The sequence below is a fragment of the Theobroma cacao genome, chromosome 10 (genome assembly GCF_000208745.1).
Source record: "Theobroma cacao cultivar B97-61/B2 chromosome 10, Criollo_cocoa_genome_V2, whole genome shotgun sequence".
In the NCBI taxonomy this organism is placed as follows: Eukaryota; Viridiplantae; Streptophyta; class Magnoliopsida; order Malvales; family Malvaceae; genus Theobroma; species Theobroma cacao.
This window is the reverse complement of record NC_030859.1, coordinates 1,211,068-1,228,335: the sequence shown is the minus strand read 5'-3', so window position 1 is coordinate 1,228,335 and position 17,268 is coordinate 1,211,068. Positions and strand designations below refer to the sequence as shown.

Here is a 17,268-nt window from a genome sequence, read left to right as displayed (position 1 = left end):
CGTATGAATTTGATATGAGGAATAAAGAGAAATGTCAGCTGACCTTGTCTAAGTCTTTGGGTTAGGCAGAGCTATGACATGAAACTATTTTGAAACTTTGTTTTCTTTATACTAAGATGCCAAGTGGCATTTTATTTATGTATATATATATATATATATATATATATATTAATTATCTATTTTTTAGAAATAAATTGAAATCACTTGTTGGGAAAATTGGGTTTGGTAGAGATTTGTGTTGTGATATAACAGAACCTAAAACTATATAATTTTGTGGCATATGCTTGCCGTAAATTGGCCTGCACAAAAATGAATTGGGCTCAAGCCGAGTTCCGTTTATTGGTTCCTTAATTTTGTGGCATTTGATGCCTAATTGGGCAAACCACCTATAACTAGATGCTTTAGGTTAGCCTTTCATGGCCTTCTTGACTTTTAAAAGAAAAACCAAAAACTTTTATGCAAAATAACTAAGCACATGTTTCTTATCTTGGGAAGTGGAACCCACTAATCCAAGCAATTATCTTTAATATAACCCTAGATATGGGTAGAATTTATCCACACAAAGCAAGTTACATGCTTCAGAACAGAGAAAAGAAAATTATCAATGGAGGTGAAGGAAATGCTCTTCATGAACAAAGGAGATGGAGAAAATAGCTATGTTAAGACTTCAGGATACACGGTTCTTGATCTGATCTCTACGCTCTCTTCTATTATTGTTTTTGCTTGATTTTAACCAGGTTCAATTGTCTCTGAATGCAGCAAAAAGTGGCAGCTGTAACCCAGCCAGTAGTTTACAGGGCAGCTCAATCTCTCTTCACAGGGAGGAATTCTTGCTCATACCAAGTCCTAAACGTGGCTGACTTGGGGTGTTCTTCAGGTCCAAACACTTTCACTGTGATGTCAACAGTGATAGAGAGCACAAGGGACAAATGCAGTGAATTGAACTGGCAGATGCCAGAAATCCAGTTCTACTTGAATGATTTAGTAGGGAATGATTTCAACACACTGTTCAAAGGGTTATCTGTCATTCAAGATAAATATAAGAATGTTTCATGCTTTGCTATGGGTGCCCCTGGTTCCTTTCACGGCCGGCTTTTCCCTCAGAACTCCATGCATCTCATCCATTCCTCTTATGGTGTACAATGGCTCTCTAAGGTGAATAATTTTAATTCTTGTACTTTTATGTATGCAATTTTGATTCAACAAACATTTTTTCAATACCAAAACTTCGGGGATTCAATTACTACATGTCTTCAATGGCATAGTTCATCAAACTTGCATTGATTTACTTCAAAAGGTACCCAAAATGACAAGTGAAGGAGGGTTATCACCACCAAACAAAGGGAAGATCTACATATCGAAAACCAGTCCTCCTGCAGTGTGGAAGGCATACCTTTCTCAGTTTCAGGAAGACTTCCTTTCATTCTTGAGATGTCGATCTCCCGAGCTGGTACCTGATGGCCGCATGGTCTTGATAATTCATGGAAGGAAATCCGCAGATCCCACAACCAGAGAGAGCTGCTACACATGGGAAGTTCTAGCTGATGCCATCTCCTACCAGGTTTCACAGGTGATGAAAGAAGTGCCAAAATTTTCCACTTTTTCCCTTTTGTTTTCCATGTTTATATTAACCATTAGCAAATGTACAACACTTACTCCTGAGTACTCAAGTGCAAAACCTGTTAAGACTGAAAATGAAGATGAATTAGAGGAGTTTTGTGGAAGCTTCAAGCTTTTCATTAAGATAAAAAAAGACTGTACACGAGAGTATTTGTACTCTGTTATATCAGCTAACCAACTAGAAGTAAAAAAGCCAACTTAACTAACTAGCTACTATTTACACGTGCTCTCTTCTTTCCTGAACTCTTAAGCTGTTCTTCAACCCAGTATCTGGCACTTCTCTCTCCTGTTCTTCAATCATCAGCTCCTTACCAGGTTGATAAAACCAGTCAGCACCTTCTGGCCATTTACTTAAGTTTTGTTTTCTTTCTTGGTCATCAGGGACTGATTGATGAAGAGAAACTAAACTCCTTCAATGTACCATACTATATTCCCTCCCAGGAAGAAGTTCGGGATTTAGTGAACAAGGAGGGTTCTTTCTTAACTGAGTTTGTAGACACAATTGAAGTTGAACTTGAAGGTATATGGACGGAACCGGAAAATAGAGCTAAAAACTTGAGATCCTTCACAGAGCCCATGATTTCTCACCAGTTTGGAGAAGAGGTAATGGACAAGCTATATGATAAGGTAAAAGATATTCTAGTTGAGGATTGCAAGCAGGAAAAACAATCAACCAGGGGAGTTAGTATTGTTCTTGAATTGAAAAAGAAAGAATCCCACCTCAGCTAAATGTATCATCATTCAGGAAACATTGAAGAAAACAATGTAGCAAAAGAATCAAGGTGATGAACATATGTAAAGAGTATTATTATTAATTAATTTGCTAAGGAATCGAGAAGAAATGTCTGCTTAGCTAGTTTATATTTTATATCAGTCACAGTTATGATTATTAAATTGTCTTTGCAGTGGTGTTACTACTGGAAATCCTTATGAAGGTGCATTACCTTCCTTTCCCGATATGATTTCGGATTTTCCATTATATCAGAAAAGGGTAATGCAATGCCTAACCATTTTGATTACAGATGTAATAATCCGTTCATTTTCTAGTAGCAATGAAGAAAAAAAATGCTAGAATGACATTATCTTAGACCCCTTTAGGAACTATGCTAGATTATGGTAAAGAACTTAAGATTTTATAACTAATTTCAATAAAAAGATTCATTATTAGCAAGTTGATTTGTTCGCTTATATATACTCTTGTATACATGGAACTACACTCCATGAAAAGAAGATCAAGACTAGTGCAGACAGAGGAACCCTTCACTTTTGAGCCATGAGGTTGAGTTTGGAGAAAAGAGCCTTTGGACCACTTTGATATGGCCTACTACCAGTTTCTTTATGTTGCAGGTGCCCGAAACAAATTGGAAGTGCCCTTATGATACTCAATTGCATTTGATTTGTGTATCTATCTTCGGTCAACCAAGATTTTTTTTTTTATATATAATTGGGGGAGGGGGGATTCGAACCTGCTCTTTAGACAGGGGGATAATGCATCAACCAATGAGTCAAATACTCGGGTGCCAGTCAACCAAGATTGGTCATGACATAAGTTCCTGGTTTAAAGAGCCTTAGACTCTCTATGTATGCTGATATGTGGCTGCTTTCAAGTAGAAAGAATGGCCATTTCTTTGACTGGAAGAAAGAGTGCCATTATGGAGGTTTGGTTTCTGATTTTCAGAATGGATGGATGGTGCCTGTTTCCATGATCACTATGTTGGTTTTCAAGGTGCTTGATGAATGTTTCATGTGTTCCGACAGTGTTTTTGCTGCTGATTTTGTTGCTATTATTGCTGCTGGGTGTTCTTGGAGTCTGATTTTTATGTTTGGTTGTGTGTTCCAAGCCCTTTCTGGTCTTGCCCTTTCCTCCTGTTCTGTCAATGTTCAAGTCTAATTCTCTATGGCAATGCGGCAATGTCTAAGGTTCTTAGTGCTGTTTAAAGCTTCGTACGTCTATATTATTGCTGTTGCTGGGTTGTTCCAAGCTTTCTTTTGCTTGTTCGTGGAGTTGGTACATTGTTGCTTGTTCTTCAATGTGGTTGTGGTGCAGGCAGTTTCTGGTACTTGTGTGTGAGCTTGGAGGTCATCTTTTTGTTGTTGCAGTTTGAGTGGTTGGTCTGCTGCTGTTGTAGCTTCTCGATTCTTGGTATGGGAATGGCTCGACACCTAGAATTGGTCTTGACTTAAGTCTTTGGTGTGTTCTTGCTTTGTTTTTTCTGGGATTTTTTTGTTGCACTTGAAGCCTGGTAACTGCGTGATTTTGAGTGTTAAGGCTGCCGCTGGTCATTTTGTTTTTGTACAGAATATTGTAACTTGGTTGTGCTGGGATGAGTCTATTTGACTCCTTGTCCCCTTTGTTTCCAATGGGAGTCTTTGTAATGTTTTAGGAGGTTGATCCCATTAGCAACCTGGGATTTATTGCTCTGGGTTCTTTTTTCTTTCACAGGTAACAGCTTTTATAGGGGTTTCTTGTCCCCTGTTTTGTGTTACTTGCTCACTACCGCAAGGCTGGTAGTTTTGTAAAGGAATTTATAATAATGAAATCCTTCAACTATTTCAACATTTGAACAATTCCTGGAATATAAATCATTATTCAGATTCCAGTAAAGAAAAATGTCAATGGAGGAGAAGGAAATGCTCTTCATGAGCAAAGGAGAAAAGAAGCCGGAGCTGCTACCTGCCTGCGGTACTGTCTTGATAATTCAAGGACGGTAATGTGCAGATCCCCGCATGGTTCTACACATGAGAATTTCTAGCAGAGGCCTTATCCTACATGGTTTTCACACAGGTGAAACCCCATCACCTATTTCTTCATTTAATGGTTAAGTTCCTAACTAGAGATACCCAACTTACTGCCTCCTATTAAAAGAACCCCACATCTTCATTAAATGAAAAGGAAAAGTTTATGAGTTAAATTAGTCAACTTTTGATTCTTTACTTAATTAAGACTGTATTCATTGTTGGTCCACAGGGACTCATTGATGAATAGGAATTAGAATTTTTCAATCTTTGGTGGATAAGAGGGGTCTTTGACAACTGAATTTATAGACACAACTGCAACAGAGATTGGAGATCAAAATGTGTGGCCTGGCCCAGAGTCACAAGCTCAAAGCATCAGAGACTTGACAGACTCCATGGTTTCTTAGCAGTTTGGAGAAGATGCAACTGACAAGCTGTGTGACAAGCTCTAGTTGAGGATTTCAAGCAGGGTAAACAATCAACCAAGGGTGTCAGAATTGTTGTTGCGCTGAAAAAGAAAGAGTTCTGACCTAAGGCAATGGGATTAAAAAATAAAGAAAAGATTAATTGGCAAAAAGTTCAAACTGATGACCTTTAATATTGCAGTATATGTCAGCCAACCTAATCTACATCTTTTGATTAGGCACAGCTATGATAGGCACAGCTATGACATAGGCACTGGTATACTTCTCTTTTAAGTTATTTTTGAGTGGTTATTATTATTCAAAATGAGTTGTAAATTAGACTATCAAGACAAACCATAGAAAACAATAGCTCCTAGCCAAGTGGCAACTGTTGAGACTTGGGACAATCTGCTTAGGCAGCACCCAGTTTTGTGCCTAGCAGTACCTAAAACCAAACTCTGGCATATGCGTTGCTCGTTGCAACAGGCAGGCAAAAAGATTCAGTAGAAGCATATGCAAAAACTGAAAAGAGAAGAAAAAAAAAAAGGGTTTAAGATATGAAGCTCTCTCTGCTAAGTGTATCTAGTTTTGTGACCATCACTGCAGAAATCTACCATAACCAAAAGGGCTGTGCAGGCATATCATTCCTGCTACAATAATTTTAACTGCAATACCTCAGACCATCTTATCCAAAATATTGTATTCACTTGTGAAGTGATAAGATTCATTAATATATGACAATTGATGACAAACACCGTAGGAATTAGTGACTGTTTTTAGTTTTATATGTTCTGCTAGAACCTGCTTCCTTATCTTGATGGTTATGATATCAGTATCAAACCTCATCACCACCGAAGTTATTCAATATCAGAAAGAGACAAATCAGCCCCAGGCCAATGTCATAATTTACCACACGGAAGCCATGGGGTAGGTATTCGTCGGTGCTATTATGAAAATGACATTTCACAAATCACAGACATACAAATACAAATGCCCACTTACTCTGAGATGGGACCATCAGCCATCAGCAGCAACCACCCTTCCTTAAACCAAAAAAAAAGAAGAAAAGGGTAAAAGGAAAGAAGGTTCCCCCTGAAGCATATTACATTTTCTTACATACAGATACACAGGCATGCAAACAAAAGAAAGATGAAAACAACTGAAAAGGTGGGTGGGATTTGTCCTTTTTTTTTGTTTTTTTATCTTGAGATTATAACAGGAAGGGCCACAAATATGATAATCACAATCATGACCGTTGGTTTGATCACTTTGATTTGAAAGGCATGGCTCTGATCACAACTTGGTGGTAGAGAGCTGCCAGTGTTGCCCCAATGAATGGACCCACCCAGAAAATCCACTGCATACCACAGACCAAAGCAAAAGTAGATAAGCATCAAGCCATAGTGAGCAAGGGTAGGAAAAAAAATAGTGAAAAGTGAGGAAACTTAAAGAGGCTTACATGGTCATTCCAGCCCCTTTCCTTGTTGAAAATTATGGCTGCACCAAGACTGCGAGCTGGGTTGATGCCAGTTCCTGTGATTGGGATGGTGGCCAAGTGCACCAAGAATACTGCGAACCCAATTGGCAAGGGTGCCAAGATCTAGCAAAACACAGTTCATCCCGTTTAATAACCATATCCAAAACTTAATCTTCCGATTCTAACACATAGTCAATCTAATTTATTCAAAATTTAATGATCAATTTGATGATTGACGCGCAAGTATGCATGTGAACATGTATGTATTTGTAAGAACATGATTGTTGGGAAGCGAGAGGGAGAATACTTACGGGGACGTGAGAGTCTCTGGCACTGCGCTTGGCATCAGTGGCTGAGAAGACGGTGTAAACAAGGACAAAGGTACCGATAATCTCAGCGCCGAGGCCATCTCCCTTGGTGTAGCCATGTGCGACGAAGTTGGCTCCACCATTCAAAGCACCGTACCTTCGCTTCCCCATGAATCCCTTCACCACACCAGCACCGCAGATGGCTCCCAAGCACTGCATCACCATGTAGAAAATTGCCCTTGTCAAGGACAGTTTCCTCGCCAAGAACAGTCCGAATGTCACCGCCGGGTTGATGTGACCACCTATCCACCACCATCACCAAAATTCACCAATGATTGCAGTATTCAGGAAAAGTTTTTATTTTTTTATCAGTTTTAGAAAGAACCCAAAAGGAAAAACAAGAGGAGAGAGAGAGAGAGAGAAAGAGAGTTATCAAAGATACCTGAAATTCCAGCAGTACAGTAAACAAGAGCAAAGATCATGCCACCAAAGGCCCAAGCTATCCCTTGAATCCCAACAGTTGGGCACTTAGTTGTTTCCTTAACAACTCCCATGACAGTCAAAATGGTGATATACAAGAAGAGAAAAGTAGCCACGAACTCTGCAATCCCAGCCCTGTAAAAAGACCAAGAGGTCAACTCTCCGGGCTCAAAAAGTGGAGCCGGTGGTGGTTCAGTGTAGTCCTTCTCCTCATCTTGGCTCTGAGCTGCAGTCCCAATCGGCTGCCTCTCTGAGAACTTGTTGGCTCCCAATCTAACATCCTCTTCTTTGCCCTCCATTTTCCTTCTTCTTTGCTCTGTACTATCCGACTTCTAGCAACCAAAACTTGAAGCCAAGAAAGAAGACTGCCTGTTTTTCTGTGTTAGTGGGGTGTACGAGCTTGGTGGGGTGTCTTTTATAGGCCAAGTTGGATGAGAAATGGTTAAGCTATCATTATAATCAAATTTTATTTATTTATTGATATGCTTATTTCTGACCGACCAATCGTTTTCTGGCATGTTTAATGGAAAATCACATGAACACTCATTGGAATGTTTTTGCTACAAACGACAACGAGGTGGGCTGCAGACAACCTTAGTTGGCTCAATTTTGGCCACATAAATATATGAGCTGACGATCATCACCCACCGCCCCATTGCCACTATTTGTCAAGCCAAGGGAATGATTGATTATTATTATTTATCAAGTGTTCCGTGTAGTTTCCGATGGTTAAAGCTAGTTGAGCTGTTAAAAATCGTCGACATAAGTTCAATTGCTGTCAATTTAACAGCATCGTAGTTCTTTTTCTTCTCGACTACAGACTTACCAGTTACCAGGGCATGCAGGTAAAAGAAGAAACGTCCTTTTCTAAGGACAATTAATGCACAACTTGACAAGGATAGGATCCAAACTCCCAAAGACCTGAAGTAGTAGCCATTATTGTTTCGAGCAAGTTCCAGTGAACCAAGGACCAAATTTTCAGCTGTGTTGAAAAAACTTAAAAGACCACGTTTAGCTCGCGGTCTTGTACTTGGAAAGCATGGCTACAAAATTTCCGCCACATGGGGCGGTGTGAAGGAGTAACACGTAAGCTTTTTACACAATGTTAAGACCTATCCACAGCACCGTTGGAATAGAGTTTATTCCACCAAAGTCATACATCATTAGAGGATAATTAAGCTGGCCTAAGTAGGATTAGCAGTAAAATGTCATTTCTCTTTCTCTTTTTCCAGGTGGGTGCTAGTAGTTTCTGCAGCTGGTTCATGAAGCCACCCAAGCATTGGGTTTAGGCTTTTAATTTGAGAAAGTTTTATAATTTTGTAATATAATTTATTATATTAAAAATATATAAAAGTTAAAAAATATAAAAATAATTAATAATTAATAAATTATTTATTTTTTATTTTCTTAATTATGTATTTAATAAATTTTAATTTTCAATTATTTTTTAATTTTTTAAAATACTATATTATTTCTAATCAACTAACGATATGTATTTAATCATCTCTAACAATTAAATTTTTCTCACTTATTTCTTTTATTTTCAATAAACATACTTAATGATTTTTAACAACTATTTTTTTATATATAAAACTAATTATTTCCTTTTCAATGTATAACATTTGCTTTTGAATTTTTCTTTTCTCATTTGCTCTTTTTTTTTTTTTAACTTCAATTTTCCTCCAAAGAATACATAAAAAGTCTGTTATGTTATTATCTTCATAAAGCCGTAAGCCTCATTTGTGGTTTGCGATAAGCATTCAACAATTAAGTAATATTATTCTAATATTTATAGATTTTTTTACTTTAATTTAAAATTTATATTATATTGTTATATTATCTTTATTTTATATAATAGTTGATTTATTTGAATTAAAAATTTTGATTGTTGATTTTGTATTAGCCACTTAAAAAATATAAAAATTTTNAATTAAAAATTTTGATTGTTGATTTTGTATTAGCCACTTAAAAAATATAAAAATTTTACATATCAAAAAATTAGAAGAATAAAAATTTAATAATTTTTTTAATTTCAATAAAAAAAGATCTTATTGAATATTTCATTTTAAACTTTTGAACTTATTAAGTTTCTCCTGAACTAGTTGATTAGTAAATGGGGATTAACTGATTAAGATTTGTTGTTTTGATACTGATAGGCAAGCATCTAAGCCTTTCAAGAGGCTCTAGGGCTTTGAATTATGCCATTTTCATTGTGTTATATATATATGCGCGATAGTCTTCCATTTCCACTAAGTTAAACTCATCTGAGTTAGAGGCTTGGAGAGCTTCTCATTTTCATCATGTACTCAGCAGGTTTTTTCTTTTCTGTCCTTGCTTGAAGGAATAGAGAAAGCAAGTGGTTAGTTCATAACCCTTTTCTTTATTCTAGTATTTCTTCCAAGATTATTGATCATTTCTTTAATCTAATCTTGGGTTTATGTGAACCAATGATTATCCCCTAAAAGTGCAAAGAAAATGCAGAAAAGAAACTGTCATCCAGGCAAGTTATTTTTGGAAGATAATGGACTCAAGGAATTTTGATTATATTAAAAACCAGTCGGCTAATCTCTTTTATATTTAATTCTCCCCTATGATGTATGGATAACAAAAAATAATTATAATGTAACAACATTGTAATCAATTCAGGATCTTTCCAGCTTTATCATTAATTTTGTGCTGGCAAAAGCTTTAGGTTAAAGACATCATATCATGTATATATTTAGGAAATAATTTTTTGTCTGGCAAACATGCAAATGGCCCCATATCCCTCAGCCAGGCTTTAGGGTGAGTGATTCCAGGCTCAAAATTTGTAGCAAGTGGGGCCTTTGGGCATGTTTTTGGAGGTTTTGATCAAGCATTTTGGGGCTGTCATCATAAAGAAAATAGCACCAAGGTTGATTTCCAGCACAATCATGGAGGGGGGGGGGGACACCTTGCATTGCACGATCCTGGAACATTATGAGAGATTTCAACAAGAAGAAAAGTTGTGGTCAATCTTCAAGTTGAAGCTCCATGGTGTCTTACATTTAGTTTAACTTCTTCTGATTGTCCCAAACCAAGCATCCAAATCCTCTCCAAAATAGCTCCATCCATTCTTATAGAATAAAACCCTTTATTTATCTTGGGCATTCAAATACCGTAATCTTTAAAATTTGTTTCATATTTAAAAATTTGACTCAATGATTAATAGATGTAAAGATCTCCTTCATCTACCTTACTAGTTAAATTGGATACTCAAATACCATAATTTCTAAATTCTTTCTTTTCACGTTCAATCATTTGATTTAATGATCGTTACATGTATATATACATTAGACAACCAGCTATAGACTTGTATTTAATTGAAAACAAATGTAATTTATATTAATCTATTAAAAGTGCTACTATTTCAAAAAATTCAAAAATAAAATAAAGAAAAGAAAAGAAACAATCATATAGTAAGAGAGATGAACCACACATAAACCAAATATAAAAAGATATTGGGGGTGGCTTAGGTGTCCAGAAGGGTAATGATTTCATACCCAATACATAAATTTAACAACTAAGTATATAATGGTCACTTTCACATTTTGTTTAAAATATGCATAAGAATAAGATTATTCAAACCTCCCCAAACCGCCTGTTGATTTAAGGCCACAGCTTATTTGTTGGTCTGCCCATATCATATGTAGCCTCACAAAATTGCTGCTGATGACCTAATCCCAGCACAAAATTTAGTAATCAAAAGGTGTACAAAGTCTTCTATATTTCCTTTTCATTGAAGTCTTGTGAGAACAATTATTAGACCTATCAAAATGAACCTGACCCATTAAATCGGTTCATTTTTTATTGAATACGAGGTGGGTTGGGTTTGAAAATTTAAACTCATATTAAAATCGGGTCTAAATGAGCCAATCCATCAGATCAGTGAGCTGGGGTGGGCTAGTTCTATGAGCCAATAAAAATTTAATAATTTTATATATTTAACTATATAAAATTAATAATTTAGTTACAATGATATTACTTATTTTATATATTTCAAAGTCTTTAATCTTTACTTGTCAATTTAATAATTTTAATTTAGATTAAAACTTATTATCTCTTTTTCTTTTATGATAATAAATATTAGATGATAAATTGATAATGATTCAGACCTTAAGATATCATTGCTGTCTAAATAAGATTTAAATATTTTGCTTAAGGATGAGAATTGATGAGGATATAAATGAGTCTTGAAGTTTTTATTACTTGATTATATACTTATGTTTATGGGATAATAGTTTGTGTTAAAGATTTAAACTTTATTTATGTAATTTATTTGTTTATTTATATTTGGTTTTGTAACATGTTTTTATTATTCAATTTATGAATAAAATCATAGAACAATTTTATTGATAGAAAATTTGTTAGGTAGAATTATAAAAATAATTTTTTTTGAAAAAAAATGGACTAACCCAACCAGGTCCATGGGCTAGCAAGAGGTGGGTTAGACTGAGGTTTTGATGGCCTATATAAAAAATGAGCTGACCCGACCTATTTCATATTTTCTTAACCCACAAGGGCTTGGGCTGGGACAATCCATATTGACACATCTAATAATTATGAGCCCAACTATGTTAAACAAATGAAGTATTATTACCAGAAAATTACAAGTTCATTGAATTTGTTTAAACAATTTAATTGGTAATTGCATTGTACTACCACTTGAAGATCAAAACTATCATGACTTCTAATTAAATTTTGTAGATGAGAATTTCGAGTTAAACGATGAGGATTAGACATGTTTGTTAGGTTCAAGACCCATTTTCTCATTCACCTACAATAGGAAAAGGGAGTCATCTTGATTTGGGTCCTATCTCAATCCTGTTATGTTTTACTATGAGGATATCATTTGTTACGAGTCTACATTTTTACTCTAAAAGATTTATTTGTTAAGTGAAGAAAGATTTTTATTTTTAAGCCCAATTTTGATTTTGGGCATAGTCTTTCAGCCCCAATATCTCTTAAAATGGGTCAAAAAACAAGGCCTGGAAGTAGCAGATTTAACCATCTGCCAAGCCCAAGATTAGAACAAAATTTCACATCCAAAAAGAGCAAAATCAACAAAATTGTCTTCTGCAGCAGCAATTTATTAATTCTGCCAAGCAAGCAACTCTCCTCCAGCTGTTCATAGTTGGTCCCACCTTCTGCCTGACCAATTTTAAAATATTTTTTCTTCTCTTAAACGTATAGAATTTCTTGGCGCATGCTTTTACGTTACATTCAGTGGTCCAATCCATTAAGTCAATTTTTATGACTTTTATAAATTGTCTCAACAGTCACTGCTAACCGTGACCGACACCAGAAATTGTTAAAATATAATCACATTATATATTTTAAATTTTATAGTATAATAATAAAAAATTAAAAATTAAAAAATGACTGTCGTTTACCGTCACTTCGTTATAAACTAATCAATTTTTATAAAAGTTTATAATTACATTATTTCAATTTCGATTTTTTATATAATAATTTATAATTTTTTTAATTAGCATCGTGTGAATATTATTATTTAATAATAAGTATATAAAATCATTTGACTAAATAACAATGGCATGTATTTTTTATTTAAAAAATTGAATTTGACTTTAATTTTTCTCGAAATAGAAAAGAACATAATAATCCATTACTATTCTTACTTATGAAACCAAATTAAAATAAAAAAAATGTGAAAAAAAAAGAAGAAGAAAAAATTTACCAAAATAAATAAAAGAATAAAAACTTTGTAAGTTTCACTGATTTCAGCCAATAGTCTTCCTCCACGTGTTCACTTAAATCCATCTAGGGGCATCTACTCCCTTAACCCCCTGCACTTCACCACGGTCCATCATTTCCTCCTGCCGTCGTCCTCCCGGCGAGAACCGTACCTTCACATCACCTCTCCGGAACCGAAAAAATATATATAACAATTATATAGTAACGGGATGAAACGGTCCGTTTCGTGACTCGGGCTCCATTCCAGAGTCACACGTCTGGAGTTCCGACCGAGTAAGTCCATTTTTTTGTCTTTCTTCTAATAAGAGAAAAGGAAAAGAGAGAGAGAGAGAGACAGAGAGACAGAGAGAGAGAGAGGGTGATGAGAGGCAGCTTACCGGTTAACCGTCGAACGGTTTTCAAGTTACGTCAAGTTGGGATCTCGACGCTCGGATCGGTGAAGATCAGGATCCTTCTCTGCGGTTGCGTCGCGTTAACTCTACTCGCGGTCGCGAACCGTAATCGCGACAGTTCTTCCTTTATGAGATGGACCGATGACGTTGATTCGCTCCACAGCTCTTCTTCTTCACGGTACGTTTCGCAACTAATCTCCTCTGAACTTTCACCTTTAAGTGTAGATTAGATAAATTAGTGAATCTTCCATTAGAATTCGTTGAGTGCTTTCCAAGGTTAAATAAAGCTTGATTCTTTTGAAACTTAATAAACTTAATATCTAAATTAGGAGTGTAATTAAAATCTGATTAGATTTGCAGATAGTTTGGTTAATTAATAAAAGCATCGTTAAAAGATTTTTATTTATGGAAGTTAACACTTTTAAACCATAAGAACAATTAGGATCTGAGACTAAACCAGTTTTCAGCTAAAAATTCTACTAAGACATTGAGAAATGATTGGCATTCAAGTAAAAATTCAAAAGCTTTAAACTTTGTTGAGTGTTCATTATGTTTGGATATTAATTAGAATATTGCCAGAAGGTTTATGTTTAGGAAAGTTAACATCTTCAAAATTTTTAAAGAAAATATTTAGGATCTCAAATTAAATCAATTTGAGCTTAAAAATGTTACTAAAAATATCTAGAGATGATTGATATTCAAATAGAAATTTGAAATCTACTTAAGTCAGTTTGATGCAAATGAAATTTGATGATAAAGTGGTGATGTTCGTTGCTGGATTGTGTATTTTTGTTGTACAGGGGAAGATATGCGATTGTAATGAACACTTGGAAACGATATGATCTCTTGAAGAAGTCCATTTCTCACTATGCGTCATGTCCTAGGCTCGAGTCTATTCATCTTGTGTGGAGTGAGCCTGATCCTCCATCGGATTCTCTTAAAAGATTTCTTAACCATGCTATACAATTGAACTCAGGAAATGGTCACCGAGTTCAGTTGGTATTTGATATCAATAAGGAAGATAGCTTGAACAACAGATTTAAAGAAATTAGAGATTTGAAGACGGATGCTGTTTTTTCGATCGATGATGATGTTATATTTCCTTGCTCTTCAGTAGAATTTGCTTTCACTGTATGGCAAAGTGCCCCAGATACAATGGTGGGATATGTGCCCCGTATGCATTGGGTGGATGAAAAGGTATGCAGCTGTCCTGCAAATTCTTAGTTTTAATAATTTTTTCTGTTGATTGCGATGTTAGCCTTGCTGTAAACTCTTGTTATCAGTTTCCTTTGTTAAGTTTCATGGTCATAAACTTCAGACTTCAGACATGTAATTAGAAATATGCCTATTTCTGGTGTCAAGCTTCGTATTTGTTGTCATTGTTCTCTGTCTTAGAAGATAAATTTCCTGTAACTTAACATTTAAGCATTGACTAAAAGTCTAACCTCATGCTTCTGATTGACTGAAGTGGCTCAATGTGTTGGGTCTTGAAGTTGCCATTTCAGTTAATTTCCATGTCTCTAGATCTGCATGAAGTCATATGAATTCCATTGTTGATAGCCTTGTTGATAGTACACATTGCCATAAATGGAAGGAAAAACTATAATAACTACAAAAAAAGCGAAGCTTGTAGCTTTTTCAGGATCTTGATATCGTTATGTCTTATGGATGAGATTATAAATGAAGCTTAGAATTCATTGAAACTTTTACTTGGATTATAGACTTTACAAAAGACCATTTATAACTTGTGGTATCAACTGATGGATTGAATTCTGGAACTAGTATAGATTATGCATGAAACCTTTTTTCTTTTTTGGCATGAATTTGACAATCATAAGCCTCCTGGATGGTAAAACATGGTAATTAGTAAAAAAAGACCTTCTTCATATGTTCATCTCTATGCAGAAAGGCAAGGATAATTACATATATGGTGGATGGTGGTCTGTTTGGTGGACTGGTACATATAGTATGATCCTCTCAAAGGCTGCCTTCTTCCACAAAAAGTATCTCAAACTTTACACTGATGAGATGCCCGCATCGATTAAAGAATACATAACCAGGAACAGGTCCCTCTTTATTTACTACCATTGCAGGCTTTTTAAATGTTTTCATCATTTTATGCATGTTACATGTTTTATTAATATACTAACTCCTGTGCTGGATTCACCAGGAATTGTGAAGATATTGCAATGTCATTTCTTGTTGCAAATGCAACAGGTGCTCCTCCCATATGGGTGAAAGGTAAATCTAAAGGAGTCTTCAACATATTATATATTTTTCGTTCTCTTTTGTCATTCATGTTCTGTATGTGAAAATGATTGGAGGCATGCATATGAAAATCTTTGAAAAAAGGATAGGAAAGAAAGTTAACACTTATCATCAGGCATCAAGGAAGCAGCAATCCTTGTTAAAAAACTGGATATTAACTGATAGCCAGCTGTGACAGAGTTGACATGAGACAAGTCATAGTTTACTTCTACTTAAAGAAGCAAAATAGCGAATGGATAAAATGGAGAACATTACAAACATGATGTTTGCCAATAAGAACTACGGTCTGTTAGACTATATTTTTGAACCTACAGACATGCCATGATTGCTCATTCCTGTTAGATTGCTCATCAGAAGTCCTATGAGGGAGATGCTAAAACTGTATGCAAGTGATGATGTTCGTTCTGTTTGATCTCTCAAAAAGATGCTTTTCTTGGGTGCTCTCTTCCAGATACTTGAAGTTAAAGCCGTTAGACTTTAGATGTCAATCGATGATATGGCTACCTTATTATGCATCCTTAGTTGTCTCTGACTAACTTGTACTTCATTCGTTGGGGAGAGAAATTTAATCTTCAAACTGGTTTGAATTGAATTCATTCTATGATTCAAAATTTTAATGATAAACCGCTTGTTGCTTACTAAATTGTGAACAAGCTTTGCATGTTATATTTCCTTTTAGGCTTCAATATCCTAATAATGTTAAATAAATTCTTCTGCACCAATTGTAGGTAAAATATTTGAGATTGGTTCAACTGGAATTAGCAGCTTGGGAGGTCATAGTGATAGGAGAACTCAATGTGTTAACAAATTTGTCGCCGAGTTTGGTCGAATGCCCTTAGTATCTACTTCTATGAAGGCTGTCGATAGCCGGAATGTCTGGCTTTGGTGATGCTGGAGATTCGACCACATTTCGATTTCAAAATTTCCACTCTTTTAGCTCAGTAAGCAGTTGAGATATTCCAACTCTCTTTTTTTGTTTTTGGTCTCGAGTTGTATAATATTGAAAATAGCTTATATGTTTTGGGGATACAGCTTTTTTGGTCCTGTTGCTCTTGTAGCCTTGATTTTCTTGTACTCTTAACAACTATGGCAGTCGCCATTGGAGATTACTACTTGAAGTCTTTTTTCGTCTCCGGTTCTGGAGATCTTATGAGATGTTCTTCGCATTCGTATCAGTGTATTTCTATCTTTGTATTTCGCTAGATAACACAGAAAATAAAAATCTCATCAGAGGTGATGTCAGGGCATTTGATCTCTTTCCGTCTGGCTATAGGGTGTGATAGCCAGCAAAAATCATCTGGTTATAGGGACATTGCCCCTTTCAAGCAACAAAGTAAATTTGCTCAGTCACGGGATGAGGGAAAAGGGTTTCCTTGTCAATGGTGAAAGATGAAGTTGCTAATCTTAATAATTTTGCACATGTGAACCCTAGAGTCTTGCCATTACCCTCAAGGTACAAATATTTTGTTTATATTAAATTAATTAGCGCAAATCTCGGATATGGATAGGTAGATAATTACAAATAATTTTAAAGTCTCGTAAACCAAAAAACAAGTTTTCAATCGAAAATCAAATTGATATCAGACAAAAACACCGTTTATATTATATGTTCAAAATATCTGACTTAATAGATGTAGTGAATTTTGTCGAACTTATCGACATTAATACTTACCCTTTTTTATCAACTCGATCAAAACGTTAGGTTTTTTGTCAAAAAAATCGCATTAAATTTCCTCCCATTAATCTTGTCCTTTGACTTGAACCATGTCGTTCGATGTCAAAAAGATAACTTAGTCAGGAAACCATCCTTATTGAGCTATCCATCAGGATAAATTAGAGCTAAAGATTTT

At 35.3% G+C, this 17,268-nt stretch overlaps 3 protein-coding genes across 4 annotated transcripts; 2 read left to right on the top strand and 1 right to left on the bottom strand.

Moving 5' to 3' along the window:
* Positions 535-4,181, top strand: LOC18585922 (caffeine synthase 1). The gene is made up of 4 exons (XM_007009000.2): positions 535-679; positions 760-1,155; positions 1,298-1,570; positions 2,002-4,181. The coding sequence occupies exons 1-4, from the start codon at positions 605-607 to the stop codon at positions 2,347-2,349; spliced, it is 1,092 nt and encodes a 363-aa protein (XP_007009062.2). The 5' UTR covers positions 535-604; the 3' UTR covers positions 2,350-4,181.
* LOC18585919 (probable aquaporin PIP-type 7a) lies at positions 5,636-7,476 on the bottom strand. Its single transcript, XM_007008997.2, has 4 exons — positions 6,988-7,476; positions 6,549-6,847; positions 6,220-6,360; positions 5,636-6,117 (listed from the first exon to the last, which is right to left on the bottom strand). The coding sequence occupies exons 1-4, from the start codon at positions 7,322-7,324 to the stop codon at positions 6,025-6,027; spliced, it is 870 nt and encodes a 289-aa protein (XP_007009059.1). The 5' UTR covers positions 7,325-7,476; the 3' UTR covers positions 5,636-6,024.
* Positions 12,848-16,593, top strand: LOC18585918 (glycosyltransferase family 64 protein C4). Of its 2 annotated transcripts, none has more exons than XM_007008994.2 (5): positions 12,848-13,328; positions 13,951-14,347; positions 15,056-15,216; positions 15,321-15,391; positions 15,773-16,117. In XM_007008994.2, exons 1-5 carry the CDS (start codon positions 13,120-13,122, stop codon positions 15,781-15,783), a joined length of 849 nt encoding a protein of 282 aa, XP_007009056.1. In that variant the 5' UTR covers positions 12,848-13,119; the 3' UTR covers positions 15,784-16,117. The 2 variants fall into 2 exon arrangements, with proteins under 2 accessions (XP_007009056.1, XP_007009055.1); XM_007008993.2 differs by lacking the exon at positions 15,773-16,117 and adding an exon at positions 16,147-16,593 and having other exon boundaries at positions 12,849-13,328.

What these genes read in the sequence shown, in the direction of transcription:
- LOC18585922 (XM_007009000.2), top strand. Translation starts at nt 605, where the DNA reads ATGGAGGTGAAGGAAATGCTCTTCATGAACAAAGGAGATGGAGAAAAT. An exon ending in TTAAGACTTCAGGATACACG is followed by an intron (nt 680 to 759) that starts GTTCTTGATCTG and finishes CTCTGAATGCAG; the next exon opens with CAAAAAGTGGCAGCTGTAAC. An exon ending in GTGTACAATGGCTCTCTAAG is followed by an intron (nt 1,156 to 1,297) that starts GTGAATAATTTT and finishes TTACTTCAAAAG; the next exon opens with GTACCCAAAATGACAAGTGA.
- LOC18585919 (XM_007008997.2), bottom strand. Translation starts at nt 7,324, where the DNA reads ATGGAGGGCAAAGAAGAGGATGTTAGATTGGGAGCCAACAAGTTCTCA. An exon ending in CCAGAGACTCTCACGTCCCC is followed by an intron (nt 6,361 to 6,548) that starts GTAAGTATTCTC and finishes GTGTTTTGCTAG; the next exon opens with ATCTTGGCACCCTTGCCAAT. An exon ending in AAAGGGGCTGGAATGACCAT is followed by an intron (nt 6,118 to 6,219) that starts GTAAGCCTCTTT and finishes TGTGGTATGCAG; the next exon opens with TGGATTTTCTGGGTGGGTCC.
- LOC18585918 (XM_007008993.2), top strand. Translation starts at nt 13,120, where the DNA reads ATGAGAGGCAGCTTACCGGTTAACCGTCGAACGGTTTTCAAGTTACGT. An exon ending in TGCATTGGGTGGATGAAAAG is followed by an intron (nt 14,348 to 15,055) that starts GTATGCAGCTGT and finishes ATCTCTATGCAG; the next exon opens with AAAGGCAAGGATAATTACAT. An exon ending in TCCTCCCATATGGGTGAAAG is followed by an intron (nt 15,392 to 16,146) that starts GTAAATCTAAAG and finishes CACCAATTGTAG; the next exon opens with GTAAAATATTTGAGATTGGT.